This window comes from Osmerus mordax, chromosome 22 (genome assembly GCF_038355195.1).
Source record: "Osmerus mordax isolate fOsmMor3 chromosome 22, fOsmMor3.pri, whole genome shotgun sequence".
Lineage (NCBI taxonomy): Eukaryota > Metazoa > Chordata > Actinopteri > Osmeriformes > Osmeridae > Osmerus > Osmerus mordax.
Genome location: NC_090071.1, coordinates 11,166,156 through 11,184,048, shown reverse-complemented (window position 1 = coordinate 11,184,048; position 17,893 = coordinate 11,166,156). Strand labels below are relative to the sequence as shown.

Here is a 17,893-nt window from a genome sequence, read left to right as displayed (position 1 = left end):
GGATACAATTTCTGGGGAAATTGTAGGGTGTGCTTGCTTGCGTCGGTTGCACAGGGGTCTGTATATTTTATATAAAAATGCATCGGGCCTACTTATTATTCATAAAGATTACATAGATTTAAAAGCATCTTTTTTTTGCTGCTCACTTACAACTCAAAATACGAGTGAAGTGTAGAATGAAATATGATGTCTTCTCATTTCCCCTGCAAGAGGCAGCTGACAGGCTGAATCAAAACGAATACATTTGGCAGACCGGTGTTAAAATGGACCTAATCTCTATGACTTAAACGTCCTTTTAAGTTGTCCCTTCTCGTGATATTTTCAGGCATTTATCCTACTCATATTGCATTCATTCATTAATAAAGAACCCCCTTTGAAGATTATTCTACGACTTTACCGGCAGAAGATAGAATCGCGATTCAAACAGTACCATCTGCTAACTGAAAATATGCCCCCTAAAACGTAAATAAGCTTGACATTTATTTAGTGGAAAATCGCTCATTCATAAAAAGCTCACTGGTAGCGATCATTGTCAGTAACAACGCAAAATGCGATATAGCCCTGTGTGGAGAAGCTGCCCCGGTAAATTCTACTACTACAGTACAGTACTAGACTACTGCTGTGTTCGTCTTGGTAGCGATTGCGTTGGTTGAATTCGATTTAACGTTCCGTTGTACGGTTTAGGCTGAAATTAATTATTTTCATGAACAGATTGACAAAGTTTAGGCTGTGGCAATGAAGTTCAGGTTAGTAGTCAGATTGTTTCAACTATTGAAAGACTTTTGAGTAAGGGGAGTGCCGAACATGTTCTGTCGCCGTTTGACTTGAACAGCTGAGGAGTTTTTGTTAGCTACTCACACTAGTGTCTCGGGGAGGCTACAGCGTTGCAGTGAGCTACACTGGTTTGAAACCACAGGTAATGGTAATTTCACCAACAAATCGTTTACTAATGTCAGAATAAATCATACAACGAAAATGTATATGTGAGGAATGTTTATTTTAAGATTGAAAACAGATACATCATAGACCACTGTAGTATGTGTTGCCCGGGCAACACTATCAGCTTATATTGTACATTACACATCACAATTGTGTGTCATATCACAATGTAAAATGAGTAAATATTTATCACCCTGGCCTCTTTGCTTGTGGCGTTTCTGCAGCTGCCTTGCAGTAAAGTTATAGTTAGCCTAGCTATCCCCCAAGTTAACAGATGCGAAACGAATGTTCTGCCAAAGGTAGTCACGCGTGTTTTCGTGACGTTAGTGACGTAGTGACGTTAGTAACGTCAGTGACTGTGGCTAGCAAATTAGCCACCGTTAGCTTCACTTTTCGCCACAAAAACTTAACTTAAGCCCAAACCATGCAACGGAACGTAAATTCCAATAGAAGCAACTCAATCGCTACCAAGACGAAACTGTTGACACCTACGTTGTCTATGTAGGCCAAATATTGACTGAGTTCTAGGGGGGCAAAAAGAATAAAAATAATAATAATATATATGTGAGAGAACAAAGGTTGTGCCCTTGCCGAAGGCAAAGCACACCCAATAATAATAATAATATATATGTGAGAGAACAAAGGTTGTGCCCTTGCCGAAGGCAAAGCACACCCAATAATATATATGTGAGAGAACAAAGGTTGTGCTCTCGCCGAAGGCTTGAGCACACCCAATAATAATAATATATATGTGAGAGAACAAAGGTTGTGCCCTTGCCGAAGGCAAAGCACACCCAATAATATATATGTGAGAGAACAAAGGTTGTGCCCTTGCCGAAGGCAAAGCACACCCAATTAAAAGCCATTCTTCGACTGATGTTTCTAAACAATATTCAGAACTATCTCCGTTTTGTTTCCATGGTGTTTGTCTTTCAGCATATGCAGAGCCTGAAAATGGCATCTCATCGGCCCACAGGAATGCTCTGAACGGCGTTGACAGTGACAGTCTCTCCCATCGTTTAAGAGCTGTACTGGTAACCGAGTACTGCTACGCTCCAGCACGTGTTCACGTAGGCCTACAGGGTGGTTATGAGTTCTACCTAGAGTGGGATAGCCTAACCTCTCTAGCTTCAGACACTCTCGCTGAGGACTCAAGTGAGGGAATCCATGACAACGATCAGTGGGTGCCAACAGTGAGAGTTGATTCAACTGCCATCCAGCAACTCCTGGTTGAAAAAAGGGATATGAAGCCTCCAAGACCCTTAACAAGCCAGCTGACATGAACATCAGCCTGCCCCTGTCTGCTGGTGAGGCCTGTGTATGACCAGGGGGAGGGCGTGGGGTCCTGGGGGACACAGAGACACACTCCGTACTATCTCCTGTTTAACCAGTTTAGTTGTGTACTCTGCAGGGAGATTCCTCCACCATTCTGGAGTGTCGACCAAGGTGACCTGTCTCCCTGCTACTTCTCACAGTCTCTTCACACACTGAGCTGTCCTCAGGTCAAACTCCTTTCTGCCCAGGATGGTGTTTCCTGATGAACTCTTCTCTGCACCTATTCACCCCAGCAGCACAATCCTCAGCTCTGAAAGATTACAGAGGGGAATATACGGTACAATCAATTGAATGGTATATTTTTTAACCAAAGATTGCTTGCCACTGAAAAATGTAATACCTGGTCCTCAGATAGGATTGTTTACATAAACAAAAACGCCACAGGATTCCCTCTCCTGCCATGTCTCCATGTCAGTACTGTCTGTGACGGTTCAACAAACTAATATGACAACAATGTCAATATGGGGACACATTGCCAAGCACAAATTCACTTATTGTTCAGTAACTATGTTTTCACATTGGTGGATATTGTATGTTTGTCAACGGATGCTGACTTAAACTGTGTTTGGTAAGTTACATGTAGTTCTTGTTGTGATGTCCCAGTCCAGATAGTTTTGCCAACTGCTATTAGGTTTCAAGGCTTAGTAGGCTAAAAGTATTGTATATTGCTAACAATAACAGTTATTGAAGTCATTTTTATTTACAACTGGAGAGGCTGAGCAGTTTCCATGAGATGGTGTTTGAAAGAAGAGATGGAGCAGAAAGGAGGATACTAGAAGGAAATAGGAGGAGAGTGAAGAAGGCTAGAAAAAAGTATAAAGTATAAGGAGGAAATTAGCCTGGCTCTGCCCTGCTACGTACTTCTGCTCAATTTTCAATTTGCTTCTGTACTAGGTCTGGGATTTCGGTGTATTAGTCGGTTTTCAGAAACCATTTTTTTGTAGGTCCAATCAGCAAACAGAGGGAGTGGCTGAGAACGATGACGTTGATGTCGTGCACTAGTTTGAGTTGTAGTTCAGTAATGGCGGTGGAGAAAGATGCGAGCGAAGCTATTCGGTCGGTTGTGGCAACGCTGTTGAATATCCGTAAGTTAAAGCCGGAGCGAGAACAATCCTTGCTGAGTTTTGTTGGTGGCCATGATGTTGTGGCCCTCCTCCCCACAGGGTTCGGGAAAAGTTTGATTTTCAGTGCAGTCCTCTACTGGCCTGACTGAACCACAACTCAATATACCTATGACAACAAAACAAATTACTATTGTTCTGAAATTGAGTTTCATCCATCTCCAGACAAGGATCATAAAACCAAACAGGTCATCTCAGAATTGAATCAAAGTTTATTTTCCAACCAAGGTCCCTTTCGACAGGTGAGTTTTCAGGCACTGGGAAGACAGACAGGTGAAGAGGGGGGTTGTGGGCACACATGGTCAGGATTCTGGACTGAATATACAGACAGGCCGGTGATACACAGATGTAGATATCCCAGTCTAGCCCCTGAGACTCCAGCCACCAGAGTCTCACCAGGTCATGTTTTAACCCTGCCAACATACGTCTGGTATATCAACTGGACAAGATTATACCACACACACACGTAAAAAAAAAAAGAGAGAAGCGAGCGTGAAAACAAATTGTTACATATTTACATTTTTACACTGGTATCAAACAAAAAGGTTAACACACAAAACAGTGACCCGGCCGGCCCACTTTGATACTAAAAAAGGACGTCAGTCATTATCATCATCATCATCCAATCCGTTCCAGAGCTGGTGTTGCCAGTCTAGGATTGGTGGTCGGACTGGGTCTTCAGCTTTCTCTCCCAGAGCTTCTGGTGGTCGGAGAAGCCCTGTTTCCCCTTGTTGAAGGAGTTAGGACCTGCAGAGGTGGGGGTTTCTCTGGAGAAAAGGGAGGGTAAAGAAGATAGTAAGATTACGTGACAGAGAGTGAGGAGGTAAGAGACCATGAAAAAATAAATGGTCTGCTTAAGGGAGTCAGGTGGCTGAGTCAGGTGGCTGAGTGGTTAGGGAATCGGGCTAGTAATCTGAAGGTTGCCAGTTCGATTCCCAGCCGTGTCAAATTACGTTGTGTCCTTGGGCAAGGCACTTCACCCTACTTGCCTCGGGGGGAATGTTCCTGTACTTACTGTAAGTCGCTCTGGATAAGAGCGTCTGCTAAATGACTAAATGTAAATGCTTACCTGCCGATGTTCTTCATCCTCATTTTCGCCTCTGGTGGCATCTCCTCTGGCTCACTCTGTGCAGGGTACAGTCTGGTTTAGTGTGGGTGTATTTGTGTGTGTGTATATTTGTGTTCACATCATCACTCACATCATCATCCTCGTTGAAGACTGAAGACAGTGGTTTCTTAGCTGGAAGTGTGGGCACAGGTTCTTTGGGTTTCTGAAAGGAAAGGATCAGCCCTGCTTAGTAGTGCATTAGACTAGAGGGTCTAAGAAACCTGAGTCAATGCACTCCCTCCAAATAATACTCACACTGGCACCAAGCTTAATGGAGATAGGGTTAGGCTTCTTGACCGGCTGGCTTATCAGGCCAAAGCCGATCTTGGCGACTTTTGGTGGCGCCGGCTGGTCTGTGGACGACCTCCCAGGACTCGGAGCATCATCCTGGGCTGATCGCTTCCCTCCACCCACCCCTCCTCCTCCAGTGCTGGAAGAGACAGGCTTAGTTTTCACTCTGCCTCCCTCCTCCTCGGGCCCTGCTGAGGTGAAACAACTTACCACGGTGAGCAACTGTTACCTTGGAAACCCGAGGGTGAGCTACAGTTATCTGGGTGACGAGGGGTTAGTCTGCTGGGGAGAGTCGTGCGAGGGGGGGCGTGGGAGGGTACCTTCGTGCAAAATAGGCTTATGCCATAAGTTATGGTAACGACTGCTAATTAGCTACAGCAGCAGCCGGATTGCATTACAGTAGTTATATGTTTTGTCATCAGTCAGCAGGTCAGGGCAGGTTGGCATGGGTTAAACCCTGATTAAATAACTAGCTGAAGGAAAACCTGTCTCTGGCAAGCTTGTTTTACATAGCCTTAACTAACGTCTGCCAGCTAGCTAAGAAATAGGCCGAAGACTACGCCATTACTAAACAAAATCAAGACACATGAAGACAAACATGAGCATATGAATCGTATTTTTTTCAAAGTGCGGCTCATTTAGCCGCAGACAGACAATAACACACTGTCTCTAAAATGTACTAATATCACCTCCATCGTCGGGGAACGTCTTAGTGTTGTGCTTATATTCCGCCATTACTTGCAGGGAGAGCTAAATCAAGGAGCATTTCCGTCGCACGGTGGACACGTCACAACACGTCGCCCATGTGATTGTTGTCAAAGTGTGTTTTTAGACCGATGGTTTACTGTATGAGCTGTACAAACTTTTGATCGTATAACGTGCGGTATCAGGCGCTCTCATAAAATGCTAGTTTATACGAGATATTTTCAAGGGACCGTTGTAGCTATATAACAACGTCAGATTTAGCTTTATCTGTACCAGATAACATTGCTTTGGTTCCTGTCTAGCTAGTGATGTCTGCATTCAGCGCGGAGCTTATAGACTACCTAGAAGGCAAGATATCCTTCGAGGAGTTTGAAAAGCAGAGAGAGGAACGCAAAAACAAGGTCAAAGTAAGTGCACTTTGAGTTCAATTGAACCCTGGTGTGAGGTGAGTGCTAAAGGCTACAGTGATTATGCTTAGCATTATGGAAGGAAGCAGCTCCACACCAGACAGTGAATTCTCTCGCGTGGCCGACTGGCGATTACTTCTCTCTCTCCCCCAACCTCTCTTCCTCCAGGCTCCAGAGGCAAGCGACGAGGACGGTCCTGATGCCACTCTCCCCGGAACCTCACACCAAAGCCCCAAGAGAGCCAGAAGGGCACACACAGGTGAGCAGCGTCTCCCAGCCTCTGATCAGATACGGATCAGTCTGCATGGTTGACCTCTGCTAGCAGTTTGTAGCCGAGCAAGTGAGCCAATTTGATGCTGGAACCAACTTAAAATATCTCCTGTACCTCACGTCTTTCCAAATCTTTTGCCCTCTCTCCTCCAGGTGGGGCGGATGAGGGGATCCGTCCGTCCGTCCAGCAGGCCTTTGACTCCATGCTAAGGGGGGCAGAAGAACTGCAGTCTGAGGACGAGGAAGACGAGAACTATGAAGACGGCGATGATGAAGACTATGAAGTGGGCGAGGACGAGGATGAGGAGGGTGACGATGAGGAGAAGAGTAAGGAGGAGAGCAGTAGGAGACGGAAGGAGAGGAGGACGAAAGACAAAGGCGAAGACGATGAGGAGGGGGGCGAGGGTCCATCTGCTGGAGACGTGTTTGCCTTGGAGATGGAGCTCAACAGAGAGAATAAGAAGATGATGAAGGTGTGCTTGCTTGTATGTGTGTGTCTGTGTGCGTGTGTGTGTCTGTCTGTGTCTGTGTGCGTGTGTCTGTGTGCGTGTGTGAGTGTTTCAGAGGAGCTTATGAGACTGTGTCTTTAGGTGATTAGCCGATGTACTCATCGTGTGTGTGTGTGTGGGCGCGCAGGAGAGACGTCACCGCAGCAAGCTGCCCAGAGCTCTGAGGGGTCTGATGGGTGAGGCCAACATCCGTTATGCCCGTGGAGAGAAGGAGGACGCCATCCTCATGTGCATGGAGATCATCAGACAAGGTGAGTAGCATGGTTACAGACTGGGTGTGTTCCTGTGCCGGTCTTTCTGTGTATGTGTGTTTGATTACAAGCCTGTCATTACAAGCCTGTCCACTCTCCCCCCCCCCCTTCTGCTCACCCCTCCCTATTAATTCCCCCCCAGCCCCCTTGGCTTACGAGCCCTTCTCCACCCTGGCTATGATCTACGAGGACGAGGGGGACATGGAGAAGTCCCTCCAGTTTGGCCTCATCGCCGCCCATCTCAACCCCAGTGACAGTGAGGAGTGGGTGAAGCTGGCGGACATGTCTCTGGAGCAGGGCAACGTCAAGCAGGCCATCATCTGCTACAGTAAAGGTCCGACCCCTGACCCCTTCAAAATGACCTTATCGTGCAGATTTGGCAGAAATTGATGTACTCTCTACCTCGTTGATGTACCCTGTCTCTCTCCTCGTTTCTCTCTTTCTCCGTCAGCAATCAAGCATGACCCCACCAACGTGCGCTACCTGTGGGAGCGTTCCAGCCTCTACATGCAGCTGGGGGAGCACAGGCAGTGTATGGACGGTTACCGCCGTATCCTCTCTCTGCTGCCCCCTGCTGACGGACTCCATTTCATGCAGCTGTCCAGGGACATGGCCAAGTGAGCGCACACACACACACACACATCACCTGGTACAACACCAGAGGTGTCAAAAGTATTCACATTCATTACTCAAGTAGAAGTATAGATACTAGGGTTTAAGTATCAACTCAAACTTTTTACTCAAGTAAAAGTACTGGTTTCAAAACGACTAAAAGTAAAAGTAGTAATGTAAGGGGAAATGCCATTAAGGACAAAAGCTTAGGCCGCACCACAGGGGCTATAATGCACTACCCCACCTCCCCCCAAAAAACATTTTTCTAAAGGCCATAATGACTAATGTTGTATTGAAATGTTAATGTAGAAAAATTTGGGATGCACCTGTTTCCGACGCATTTATGCCCATTGAAAATGGACGCATTTTAGTACAATGCAAATACGTTAAAGAACCATATACGTGTACTACTTAGCATTAACATGTGTTTCATGGAGCAGAAGATATGATGATAGTTGCCTATAAGTATTGTAATGGTGCAAAAAAATCCAACTTCAGAGGCATGTTATCAATAGCCTTTATTCAAATTAGACGGCGAGTTTTTGAAAGCCATTATCTCGTGGTACTTGGGTGCGCAGAGCTTGCAGCGCATTCAAAAGAAGTTGTTTTTGCATCCAACCATTTCGAAAAATTCTTCAAGGTACGGCCAGGGATGTAGAAGGGTTGGCTGGTCTTCCTGGCTACCAACCTCCTCGCTGGTGCTTGGTTGGGACATTTCGCTCGAGTTCTCTTGAGTCTCTGCCACGGACATCTTTGTACTAGGCTACATACGTCTGCTATTTCCTTGCTGAAGTGTGACGTGATTTATGTCATGTGCAGGTGCGATGGATCGCAACAACCCAATAGGGTGTTGTAATGGTATATGTTTATACTTCTCATCCAACCACAATCAAATTCACTCTATCGCGATTTATCTGGATAGTTTTTTTTTGTGTGTGTGTTTTTTTGAACGATAACAAGCCGGAATGAAAACAAGCCGAACTGAAATTGGAGTAACGAGGCTATTTAAAAAAATGTAAGGAGTAGAAAGTACAGATAATGACATTTCTACTTAAGGGACACCTCTGTACAACGCGCACTGTAAAGAAGCCCCGTTGTGCACAAAACCAACGCACTCAAACAGATTTGGCGGTACATAAACTTGAAATTGTGTGTGTGTGTGTGTGTGTCTGTAGGAGCTACTATGAGAGCAGTGATCTGACCTCAGCCATCGGGGTGATAGAGGATTCTCTGGGCCGCCACCCAGAACTAGTCAATGATGAGATCATCAACATGGCCGCTGAGTTGTACATTGCCAACCACCAACATGGGAAGGCCCTGCAGGTGTGTGACTCAGTTCTCCTTAATAAGAGTCAGGCCTAAGAAAAGTCCTCCTACTCCAGTATCCATGTAATGATGACATTATAAAGATACAGCAGGAATGAATTGACCTTCCTCATCATCTACTCTATCTCCCTCGTGTGTGTGTGTGTGTGTGTGTGTGTGTAGGTTCTGATCCAGTTCTGTCACATAGTTCTGGTGAAAGAAGAACAGAAACAGGGTCCAGCAGAACAGGGGGAGGACCAGATGGAGACGGAGAAGACGGAGGAGAAGACGGAGGAGAAGAACGAGACGACGGAGGAGGAGGGTGAGAGAGAGAGCGAGAGAGAGCGAGAGAGAGCGAGAGCGCAGCTCCTCATGTGGCGTAGATAATGAAGTAGAGATCCCGATTATTGAATATGGTTACTCATTGACTTTGGTAACATCATGCATTTATTGAACTTGCATATCCGTGATATCAACACCACAACCCTCCCATTGTTTCCGAGCCTATTGTACTTTCGCCTACCTCAGCACTCAGCACATCTTGGAATAATCCTTAGTGTTCCGATGACACACTTGTCTACTACCGTAATCTCTTTTTCCTCTCCATTCTGCTCTTTGTCTCTGCACCGCTTCCCCTGTCTCTCTCTCTCTCTCATTCCCCCTTTCTCTGTGCCTGCCCCACCTCCCACCCAAACCTTCACCCACACTTTCCACCTCCACCCCCACCTCCCATCCCTAGGGGAGGTGACAGACGTGCAGGTCCCAGACACGGTCCCAGTAGACATCAAGGTGAAGCTGATGGTGTGCCTCATCCACCAGCACGTCTACAAACCTCTGGAAGTGAGTAAGCCTTCCATCCGTCCTCTCTCTATCTCCCACTGGATACATGCAGTGATCCTCTGGCGCCTGCGTGTGTCCAGGTGATGCTGTCCAGCCTGACGGACCAGAGCCCAGAGGAGCTGGGAGATCTGTACCTGGACGTGGCCGAGGCCTTCCTGGACCAGGGCCAGTACTCCTCGGCCCTGCCCCTCCTCTCCGCCCTCGTCTGCTCCGACAAGTACAACCTGGCTGTGGTCTGGCTCCGGCACGCAGGTACACGCCCTTTCTCACACACACACACGTGTAAGCAAACCTGGATATATATATACATATACAGATACACACAAACAAACACACAGACAGGGTCACACACACACACAGACAGGCACACATGTACCCAAAGCCCCGCCCTCTCCCTCTCCCCCCCCAGAGTGTCTGAAGGCGCTGGGCCAGATGGAGGGCGCTGTGCAGAGCTACCTGAAGGTGGTGGAGATGGCTCCCCAGCACCTGGAGGCCAGGCTGTGCCTGTCCACCCTGCAGCAGCAGCTGGGCCGGCCCCTGAGGGCCCTGGAGGCCCTGCAGCCCATGTACGACCCAGAGACCCTGGCCCAGGATGCCGCCGCCGCGCAACAGGTGGGAGGTTTGGGCGGGGGGGGTCTGTGTGTGTGTGTGTGTGTTTGTGTGTGTTTCTGTTTGAAAATGTGTAACCCTTCTGTGTGGGTGTCATTGCTGCATCTGTCTTGTGTCTGTGTTTATTTGGTGTGTGTGTGTGTGTGTGAGTGTTTATTTGGTGTGTGTGTGTCTGTGTTTATTTGGTGTGTGTGTGTGTGTCTGTGTTTATTTTTTCTGTGTGTGTGTGTGTCACCAGGAGTTGAAGTTGCTACTGCATCGCTCCACTCTGCTGCGGTCTCAAGGCCGGCTGGAGGACTACCTGGACACCATGCTCACCATGCTGGGAATGCTGCTTAAGGTCTGGCTACCACACACACACACACACAATATACACACTCACTCATATAAATACACATACATATATAATCACTCTCTCTCACACACACACACACACATATAGGCCAAACAACCAAAAATATGCCCCTTGATCTAATGGAAAATGGTTAAACTGGACAGTGTATTAATATTGAATAATTCTGGAATTGCAGTTATTTGACTCTTTGGGTTAAGTCAAAGCAAGACTGGTTAAAGTAAAGTTAAATGTAATTTATATTTGATAACACCAAAATGAATGACATCAATTACAAGGCAAACATGTTATAAAATCGTACCTACTCTACCGTGATTATTGTAAATCGGAGAGAGAGAGAGTAAGAGGAGAGCAAGGAGAAGGAGAAGCCACACCTGAGGAGAAGAGCCTCAGGAGGAGAAGAATCTAGAGAACAATGCTCCACATTCCCTTTACACCCAACTATAAGAACAACCAATCAGACCACATCTTGACCCTTGCTCATCAACAAATGGCGACCAACGCAACAGTTAGTCACGCAATGACAGCCATCATGCAAAAACAACTCCAGTCTCGAGCATAGGAGAGATGGAGAGAAGGCTACAGCCCAGCCTACTCGCGCCATCTTCCCACACATGCATGTACACTCTCTCACACATACATGCACATGTAACACACTTACACACGTATACACAGTGTCACGCATGCATACGCTCACACAATTTCTCACACGCTCACAGCCACACGCATGAAACCCGCTCTCTGGAACACATATGTTATCCTGTCTCTCTGATTCATTCTTGTTCAGTATTCTTATTATAGTATACATTGTTCTCGTGTATGTGTGTTTATACCTGTGTGTGTGTGTGTGTACACGCCTGTGTGTGTATTCCAGGTGGCGATGACGCGCGCTGAGGTGTGTTTGAGAGCCACCAATGTGTCTGGGGTGAGACACCTTTGCCTGGTGAAGGCCACGAGCGACGAGGTGTTCGACGACCAGGAGGCAGCCTACCAGGATATTAGTGGTAGGACTGTGTGTGTGTGTGTTTGTGTGTGTTTCTGCATCAGCTTACATGTACATTCAGTCATTTAGCAGACGCTCTTATCCAGAGCGACTTACAGTAAGTACAGGGACATTCCCCCGAGGCAAGTAGGGTGAAGTGCCTTGCCCAAGGACACAACGTCATTTTTTCACGGCCGGAAATCGAACCGGCAACCTTCTGATTACTAGCCCGATTCCCTAACCGCTCAGCCACCTGACTCCCTTACCTTCCTTTCAAACCTTTAGTAGGAAGGAACAAGTGTGTGCGTGTGTGTCTCTCCCGTAGGTAAGACCAGTGTGTTGTCGCGGGAGGACTGGTGGCAGCTGCTAGTGCAGAGTGTGTGCACGCTGTGCGAGGTGAAGCGCTACAAGGAGGCCGAGCTCCTGGTGGACTCCTCCCTCGAGTTCTACTCCTTCTACGACGTCAAGCCCAAGAGGAAGGAGCTGGAGGTGTTCGGCCTGTCGGCAGCCTTCCTGGACCACAACTACCGCAAGGCCTATAACTACATCAGGTGTGTGTGTGTCGGGGGGGGGGGGGGGGGGGGGATCCCCTCTTAATCTGGATGCTGGTGGGTTACTGTGGTCATGAAACAAAAGTTGTGTGTATAACGTGATTAAGACAAGAATGTGAGTGGTGTGTAACACATGGCCTCTCCTGACTAGTTCTAGTAAGGAGACTAGGGTCTTTGTGGAAGAAAGACTAATCCCAGTGGTGGATGTGGAGAGCTAGTCAGGCTGCGTAGCGTTCACTGTAATCCAGCTTCTCCCATTCACACCAAAGTGCATACACAATCTGCATTTGATTGTACGGTAAACCGAGTTTGGAAAATCTGAAAATGTTTCAGATCCTTGCATTAGTGTGTGTGAATTCAAGTGATTTCTTTAAACATCATAGCCGCTAGAGATACAATAATGTGGCACAGTAATACATCGAAACAAGCTACCTCCGTATCTTTCGTTTGCCAACAAAAACAGATTTAGATGCTTTTAATGTGTAGGGTTAGGTGTGTATTTGAGAGTGTGTGTGTGTGTGTGTGTTTACATGTGTGTATTTACACGTGTGTGTATTTACATTTAGTCATTTAGCAGACGCTCTTATCCAGAGCGACAGTAAGTACAGGGACATTCTCCAAAGGAAAGTAAGGTGAAGTGCCTTGCCCAAGGACACAACTTCATTTAGCACGCCCGGGAATCGACCCGGAAACCTTCTGATTAATAGTCGGATTCCCTAACCGCTCAGCCGTCTGACTCCTATCTGACACTATTTACGTGTGTGTGGGTATTTAAGTGTGTACGTGTACTTAAGTGTGTGTGTGTGTGTGTATTTACATGTGTATGTGTGTACAGACTGATGCTGATGGAAGACCTGGACCGGCCCCAGCTGTGGAACCTGTTTAACCAGGTGACCATCAACTCCCAGGACCTGCGTCATCACCGCTTCTGCCTGCGTCTGATGCTGAAGAACCCCGATAACCACGCCCTGTCAGTCCTCTGTGGACACAACGCCCTGGTGTCCGGAAGCTTCAAACACGCCCTGGGTGTGTACACCCAGGGCGTGCACTCACGCTGCACGACAAGCACACACACACACACACAGACACTCAACATACACGGCTCTGTTCCTCAACGTTTTGTGTGTGTGTGTGTGTAGGTCAATATGTGCAGGCGTTCCGTGTGCGTCCAGAAGACCCTCTCTACAGCTTGTGTGTGGGCCTCACCTTCTTTCACATGGCTGCACAGAAGTTCACAGCTAAACGCCATCCGCTGGTGCTGCAGGTGTGTGTGTGTCTGTGTTCAGGGGTGTGTGCGTCTGTGTTCAGGGGTGTATGTGTCTGTGTTCAGGGGTGTGTGTGTCTGTGTTCAGGGCTGTGTTTGTGTATGTGTCTAGGATTTCTGTGTGTTTAGAAGTTTGTGTTTGTGTGAAGTTGGTGTAATATGTGTGTGTGTGTGGCAGGGGTTCTCGTTCCTGTGGCGTTATGTTGAGCAGCGTGGGCACTGCCAGGAAAGTATGTACAACCTGGGCAGAGCACTGCAGCAGATGGGGCTGGCATACCTGGCTCTACACTACTACCATCTGGCCCTGAGTCTCCCCCCGCCGCACCTGGAGGTACACACACACACACACACACAACACACACACACAATGTCACGACTGACTCCTTCTCTCCTGACTTCCAGGGTATAGACGATGACCAGGTGGACCTCAGGAGAGAGATTGCGTTCAACCTGTCTCTCATATACCAGGCCAGTGGGAATGTGGACATGGCACGCTACCTCATACACACGCACTGTACTGTCTGAACACACACACACATATCTCGGCCTTGTTTATGCTATAACTTGAATATTGGGGCCTGTGGTCCAGTGAGTTGTGTCAATCCCCCTCCTTTCCTCCTCTTTCCCTTTATACAGCTCACTAGGCCAAAATGCTTTATTTTTATACTTGGGCTTATAACTGATTTAACAGAGGCTGTTAACATAAGTTGTGAAGTATGTTCAACTGTTTCTTTTAATTTATAGAAAAATAAAATGTGTGTTAGCCTCTTCCTTTTTATTGAGTGTGTGTGTGTGTTAATCTACTGTGATTAAGTGACGTCGTCGGCCGTGTGTGGAGTAGTTTCTTTGTGTTTCCTCTGGGATTGAGACAGTAGGATTTGCTTGATCCTCTGCCCGTTAACATCTTGCGCTCAGAGTCGCTCTACTTTCGGTACAGATGCCGCCGTCGCAAACGTCAGACCATAGCCCAATGATCTCGCAGGCCTTTTGGTAAGAGCTCTCGTAAAGTTCTCCGGCTTTCTTTGTATTTTTTCTTCTTTTTTGTTGTTGAAATATGTGTTCTATTTTTTTCACGTCTGGCATCATGCACGTTTCTAAACCGTGCAGGATAACACTGAACTGGGAAGGTCTCCATAGTGACCGGTGGAACGGAAACTGGGCGGCGGATGTGAAGTCTTCAAAATAAATAAGATATGAAGACTGTCTCCACTTATACGGGCGCTGTCAAAAATAACTCGCTGTAACAAGCGGTTAATAACTCACTGGGAAACGGATCACTTGCATCGTGTAACGGAAAGTCCAGTTCATCCCGTTTTTCTATCCGAACCTGGAGAAACAACGTGTGGGAGCGGTAGGGAGCAGCCGCCGAGGAGAGCTGGATCCCCGGCAGAAAGCTGACAGATTGTCGGGGGTACGGCCCTATTCGGGCTGTCCTCCATGACCAAATCTCGGGAGTTAGAGACGCTGTCCGGTCATGAAAACCAAATCCACCGTGTGACATGTTGATGTGAGAGCGTGATTGATGCTTCGTGACATATTAGAACGGGGGTTTTCACCGTTCTTTTGACGGTAAGTAATAAGAGTAAAAGTGCGCTTACGTAATGTATTTCTGGGATTCGGTTATTGTTTTCATACCGGGGGCTCGCGCTGGCAGACACTAGCAGCGTTTGTGACAGCTAGAGTGAAAACACATTAGATAGGCTAAACACATTAGATAGGCTATACACACTTCTAATGTCAGTCCAATATCAACTCGAAACAGATTGCGTTGTCAAGAGGGTTACATTCTGATGCAATTTATTTTGTATTAGGTAAGTAATCCGGATGGATACAGTTACTATGATGGCTTTATCATCCCAGACATTGCGTAATAATAATAATAACAACAATTAGGTAATATATGCCTGATAATAAATAATAACCTATCAGAGGTAGCCTCACACAAATATACGCTAGCAGTTTGTGTGGGGCTGTATCTCAGGCCTGGTGATCTGGCAGGTGAGACCAGTCTGAGACAGCTGGTGATGCCTGCAGAGAGAACAGGTGAGCTGGTAGACAGGAAGATGATGCAGGCAGAGAGAACAGGTGAGCTGGTAGACAGGAAGATGATGCAGGCAGAGAGAGCAGGTGAGCTGGTAGACAGGAAGATGATGCAGGCAGAGGGAGCAGGTGAGCTGGTAGACAGGAAGATGATGCAGGCAGAGAGAGCAGGTGAGCTGGTAGACAGGAAGATGATGCAGGCAGAGGGAGCAGGTGAGCTGGTAGACAGGAAGATGATGCAGGCAGAGGGAGCAGGTGAGCTGGTAGACAGGAAGATGATGCAGGCAGAGGGAGCAGGTGAGCTGGTAGACAGGAAGATGATGCAGGCAGAGGGAGCAGGTGAGCTGGTAGACAGGAAGATGATGCAGGCAGAGGGAGCAGGTGAGCTGGTAGACAGGAAGATGATGCAGGCAGAGGGAGCAGGTGAGCTGGTAGACAGGAAGATGATGCAGGCAGAGGGAGCAGGTGAGCTGGTAGACAGGAAGATGATGCAGGCAGAGGGAGCAGGTGAGCTGGTAGACAGGAAGATGATGCAGGCAGAGGGAGCGGGTGAGCTGGTAGACAGGAAGATGATGCAGGCAGAGGGAGCAGGTGAGCTGGTAGACAGGAAGATGATGCAGGCAGAGGGAGCAGGTGAGCTGGTAGACAGGCAGGCTGAGAGATGCAGAAGCTAAGTAAGTATAAAGCCTACTGAGGGCTGTGTCTCCAGGGAGAAGATAGAGAGGAGGACTTCATAAATAATTTGTCAGGTTGATTTTATAGCGTGGTCCGGTTAGAGAAAGGCTACATATATTATGAAACCTATTTACTGTACCTGTACTGCTACCACACACACACACGTGAGGTCTCCCAGAGTACCAGGAAGTCTCAAACCTAGTCCCAGCATTCTTAACAGAAGGAACACATCTAGTCCTATCGGATCAGTGATGTGTGTCTGGCCGATCTGATGTGTGTGAACATGGAGACAGGAGGTCTGATGGCTCTGCAACCACAGGAACAGGATGTGATGTGGTACTGCCCTGATTGGCTGAGTAGGTCCTTAACCCCAGGCCAATGGCCTAAAGTAACAGAGCAGAGCAGGATCTAGAACCAATGAGGAGCCTAATTCATCAGTGGCGGGGCTTCTCAGCAAGCTGCATAAGATCATAAGATGGTACAGGTGTTTTTTCTATTGCTGTCTGGTGGAATAAACTAATTGACTAAACTCCCTGGTAGTAAGCCCTTGAATGCGCCTAGTCCATATGAGGTCACTTCCTGTTCCTGTTGAGCATGTGCTCCTACACCTAGAAGCTTCTTGGTTCATAGCATCTTTCACTCTGTGTTCATGCTAGACAGGTCTGACGAAAATACAATTAGCTAATAAATAGGGTATATGTAACACATTTGATTTATCCTTCCCGGTGGTGTTAAAACTATAGGTCAATTCTATGAGTTCCAACTGGGAGGCAAATCAAGTGCACCCTTTGTAATGGATCCCAGGATGGTTTATACAGGCAGGGGGCCTAGAAGAGGGGGGCTGCTGGGAGGACGAATATAGCTGAGCCGTGATTGGAGAACAATGTAGAACTTCCTGTGAGAGCCCCCTCCCACTGCATTCCTGTGTGTCATGGCCTGGGAAAGAATGTGTGCGTGTGATCACACACAGTAGCTCCTCTCTGGCTCTTTTGCCGTCCCTGTTTCCCCTTGTTCTTTCCCATGGTGTGTGTGTGTGTATCAAACATTCGTTACACTTGTAGGACCTTGGGTACAGGTGCAGGCTCCTGGTGCTTATATTTGGCAGCCAAGGGACATTTCAATGGCCTTCAGATTCTAGGTGTGCCCAATATAAAGCGAGGAGGGATGAAGCTATCAGTATCCATAAGTGTTGGTTAAAATGTGGTGCCACTACAGAGATACACAGAGATATGGGTCAGTTGCTGGGTGTTTAGTTTCAGGCTTGTTAGTGCTCGGCCATTAATATCACCGCCTGTGTGTGTGTGTGTGTGTGTGTGTGTGTGTGAGTGTGAGAGAAAGAATCTTGTTGGTGTCAGGGTATATATATCGCAGCCTTCAAATGGTATAAATAGCCTAACAAAGGCTGGCTACCATCCTGATATCACTAACATATTTATTCACTTATCATTCTAGGGCCCACGTAGGCACAACACTAAGCTCTACTATACAGGACTGGCGTATATATTCACATAGGGGAGACTAACCTGTGAATCGCTATTAGCTGAGCTGCCTGGATGATTTGAGGACAGCCATGGCGCCAGCACCTCTGGAGTCTTGCGGTATGTGTGGTGTGTGTGTGTGTGTGTGCGCGCGCGCATCTGGGCTAAGCATCTCCTTAGCTGTACTGCATCTCCCGTCTCCCAGAGGCCTTTGCGTGTGGCCGACCCTGGGTTATAGGCCACGCAACA

At 47.4% G+C, this 17,893-nt stretch overlaps 2 protein-coding genes across 3 annotated transcripts; one reads left to right on the top strand and one right to left on the bottom strand.

Moving 5' to 3' along the window:
- Positions 1-3,589: 3,589 nt before the first annotated feature.
- pcnp (PEST proteolytic signal containing nuclear protein) lies at positions 3,590-5,534 on the bottom strand. Of its 2 annotated transcripts, none has more exons than XM_067260521.1 (5): positions 5,484-5,534; positions 4,759-4,985; positions 4,595-4,666; positions 4,465-4,520; positions 3,590-4,162 (listed from the first exon to the last, which is right to left on the bottom strand). In XM_067260521.1, exons 1-5 carry the CDS (start codon positions 5,527-5,529, stop codon positions 4,048-4,050), a joined length of 516 nt encoding a protein of 171 aa, XP_067116622.1. In that variant the 5' UTR covers positions 5,530-5,534; the 3' UTR covers positions 3,590-4,047. The 2 variants fall into 2 exon arrangements, with proteins under 2 accessions (XP_067116622.1, XP_067116623.1); XM_067260522.1 differs by having other exon boundaries at positions 4,759-4,982; positions 5,484-5,532.
- A 121-nt stretch (positions 5,535-5,655) lies between these two features.
- gtf3c3 (general transcription factor IIIC, polypeptide 3) lies at positions 5,656-14,209 on the top strand. Its single transcript, XM_067260368.1, has 18 exons — positions 5,656-5,906; positions 6,075-6,165; positions 6,330-6,649; positions 6,813-6,936; positions 7,079-7,270; positions 7,388-7,553; positions 8,724-8,871; positions 9,037-9,175; positions 9,593-9,693; positions 9,774-9,945; positions 10,103-10,305; positions 10,541-10,642; positions 11,529-11,658; positions 11,962-12,187; positions 13,023-13,213; positions 13,327-13,451; positions 13,630-13,782; positions 13,854-14,209. Exons 1-18 carry the CDS (start codon positions 5,808-5,810, stop codon positions 13,974-13,976), a joined length of 2,805 nt encoding a protein of 934 aa, XP_067116469.1. The 5' UTR covers positions 5,656-5,807; the 3' UTR covers positions 13,977-14,209.
- The last annotated feature ends 3,684 nt before the right edge of the window (positions 14,210-17,893 follow it).

Excerpts from the sequence above, each read along its gene's own strand:
- pcnp (XM_067260521.1), bottom strand. The coding sequence starts at position 5,529 with ATGGCGGAATATAAGCACAACACTAAGACGTTCCCCGACGATGGAG. Across the intron at positions 4,986-5,483 it reads GACGTTCCCCGACGATGGAG|CAGGGCCCGAGGAGGAGGGA; the intron begins GTGATATTAGTA and ends GTTTCACCTCAG. Across the intron at positions 4,667-4,758 it reads CCATTAAGCTTGGTGCCAGT|AAACCCAAAGAACCTGTGCC; the intron begins GTGAGTATTATT and ends CTTTCCTTTCAG.
- gtf3c3 (XM_067260368.1), top strand. The coding sequence starts at position 5,808 with ATGTCTGCATTCAGCGCGGAGCTTATAGACTACCTAGAAGGCAAGATA. Across the intron at positions 13,214-13,326 it reads AAGCTTCAAACACGCCCTGG|GTCAATATGTGCAGGCGTTC; the intron begins GTGTGTACACCC and ends GTGTGTGTGTAG. Across the intron at positions 13,783-13,853 it reads TCCCCCCGCCGCACCTGGAG|GGTATAGACGATGACCAGGT; the intron begins GTACACACACAC and ends CCTGACTTCCAG.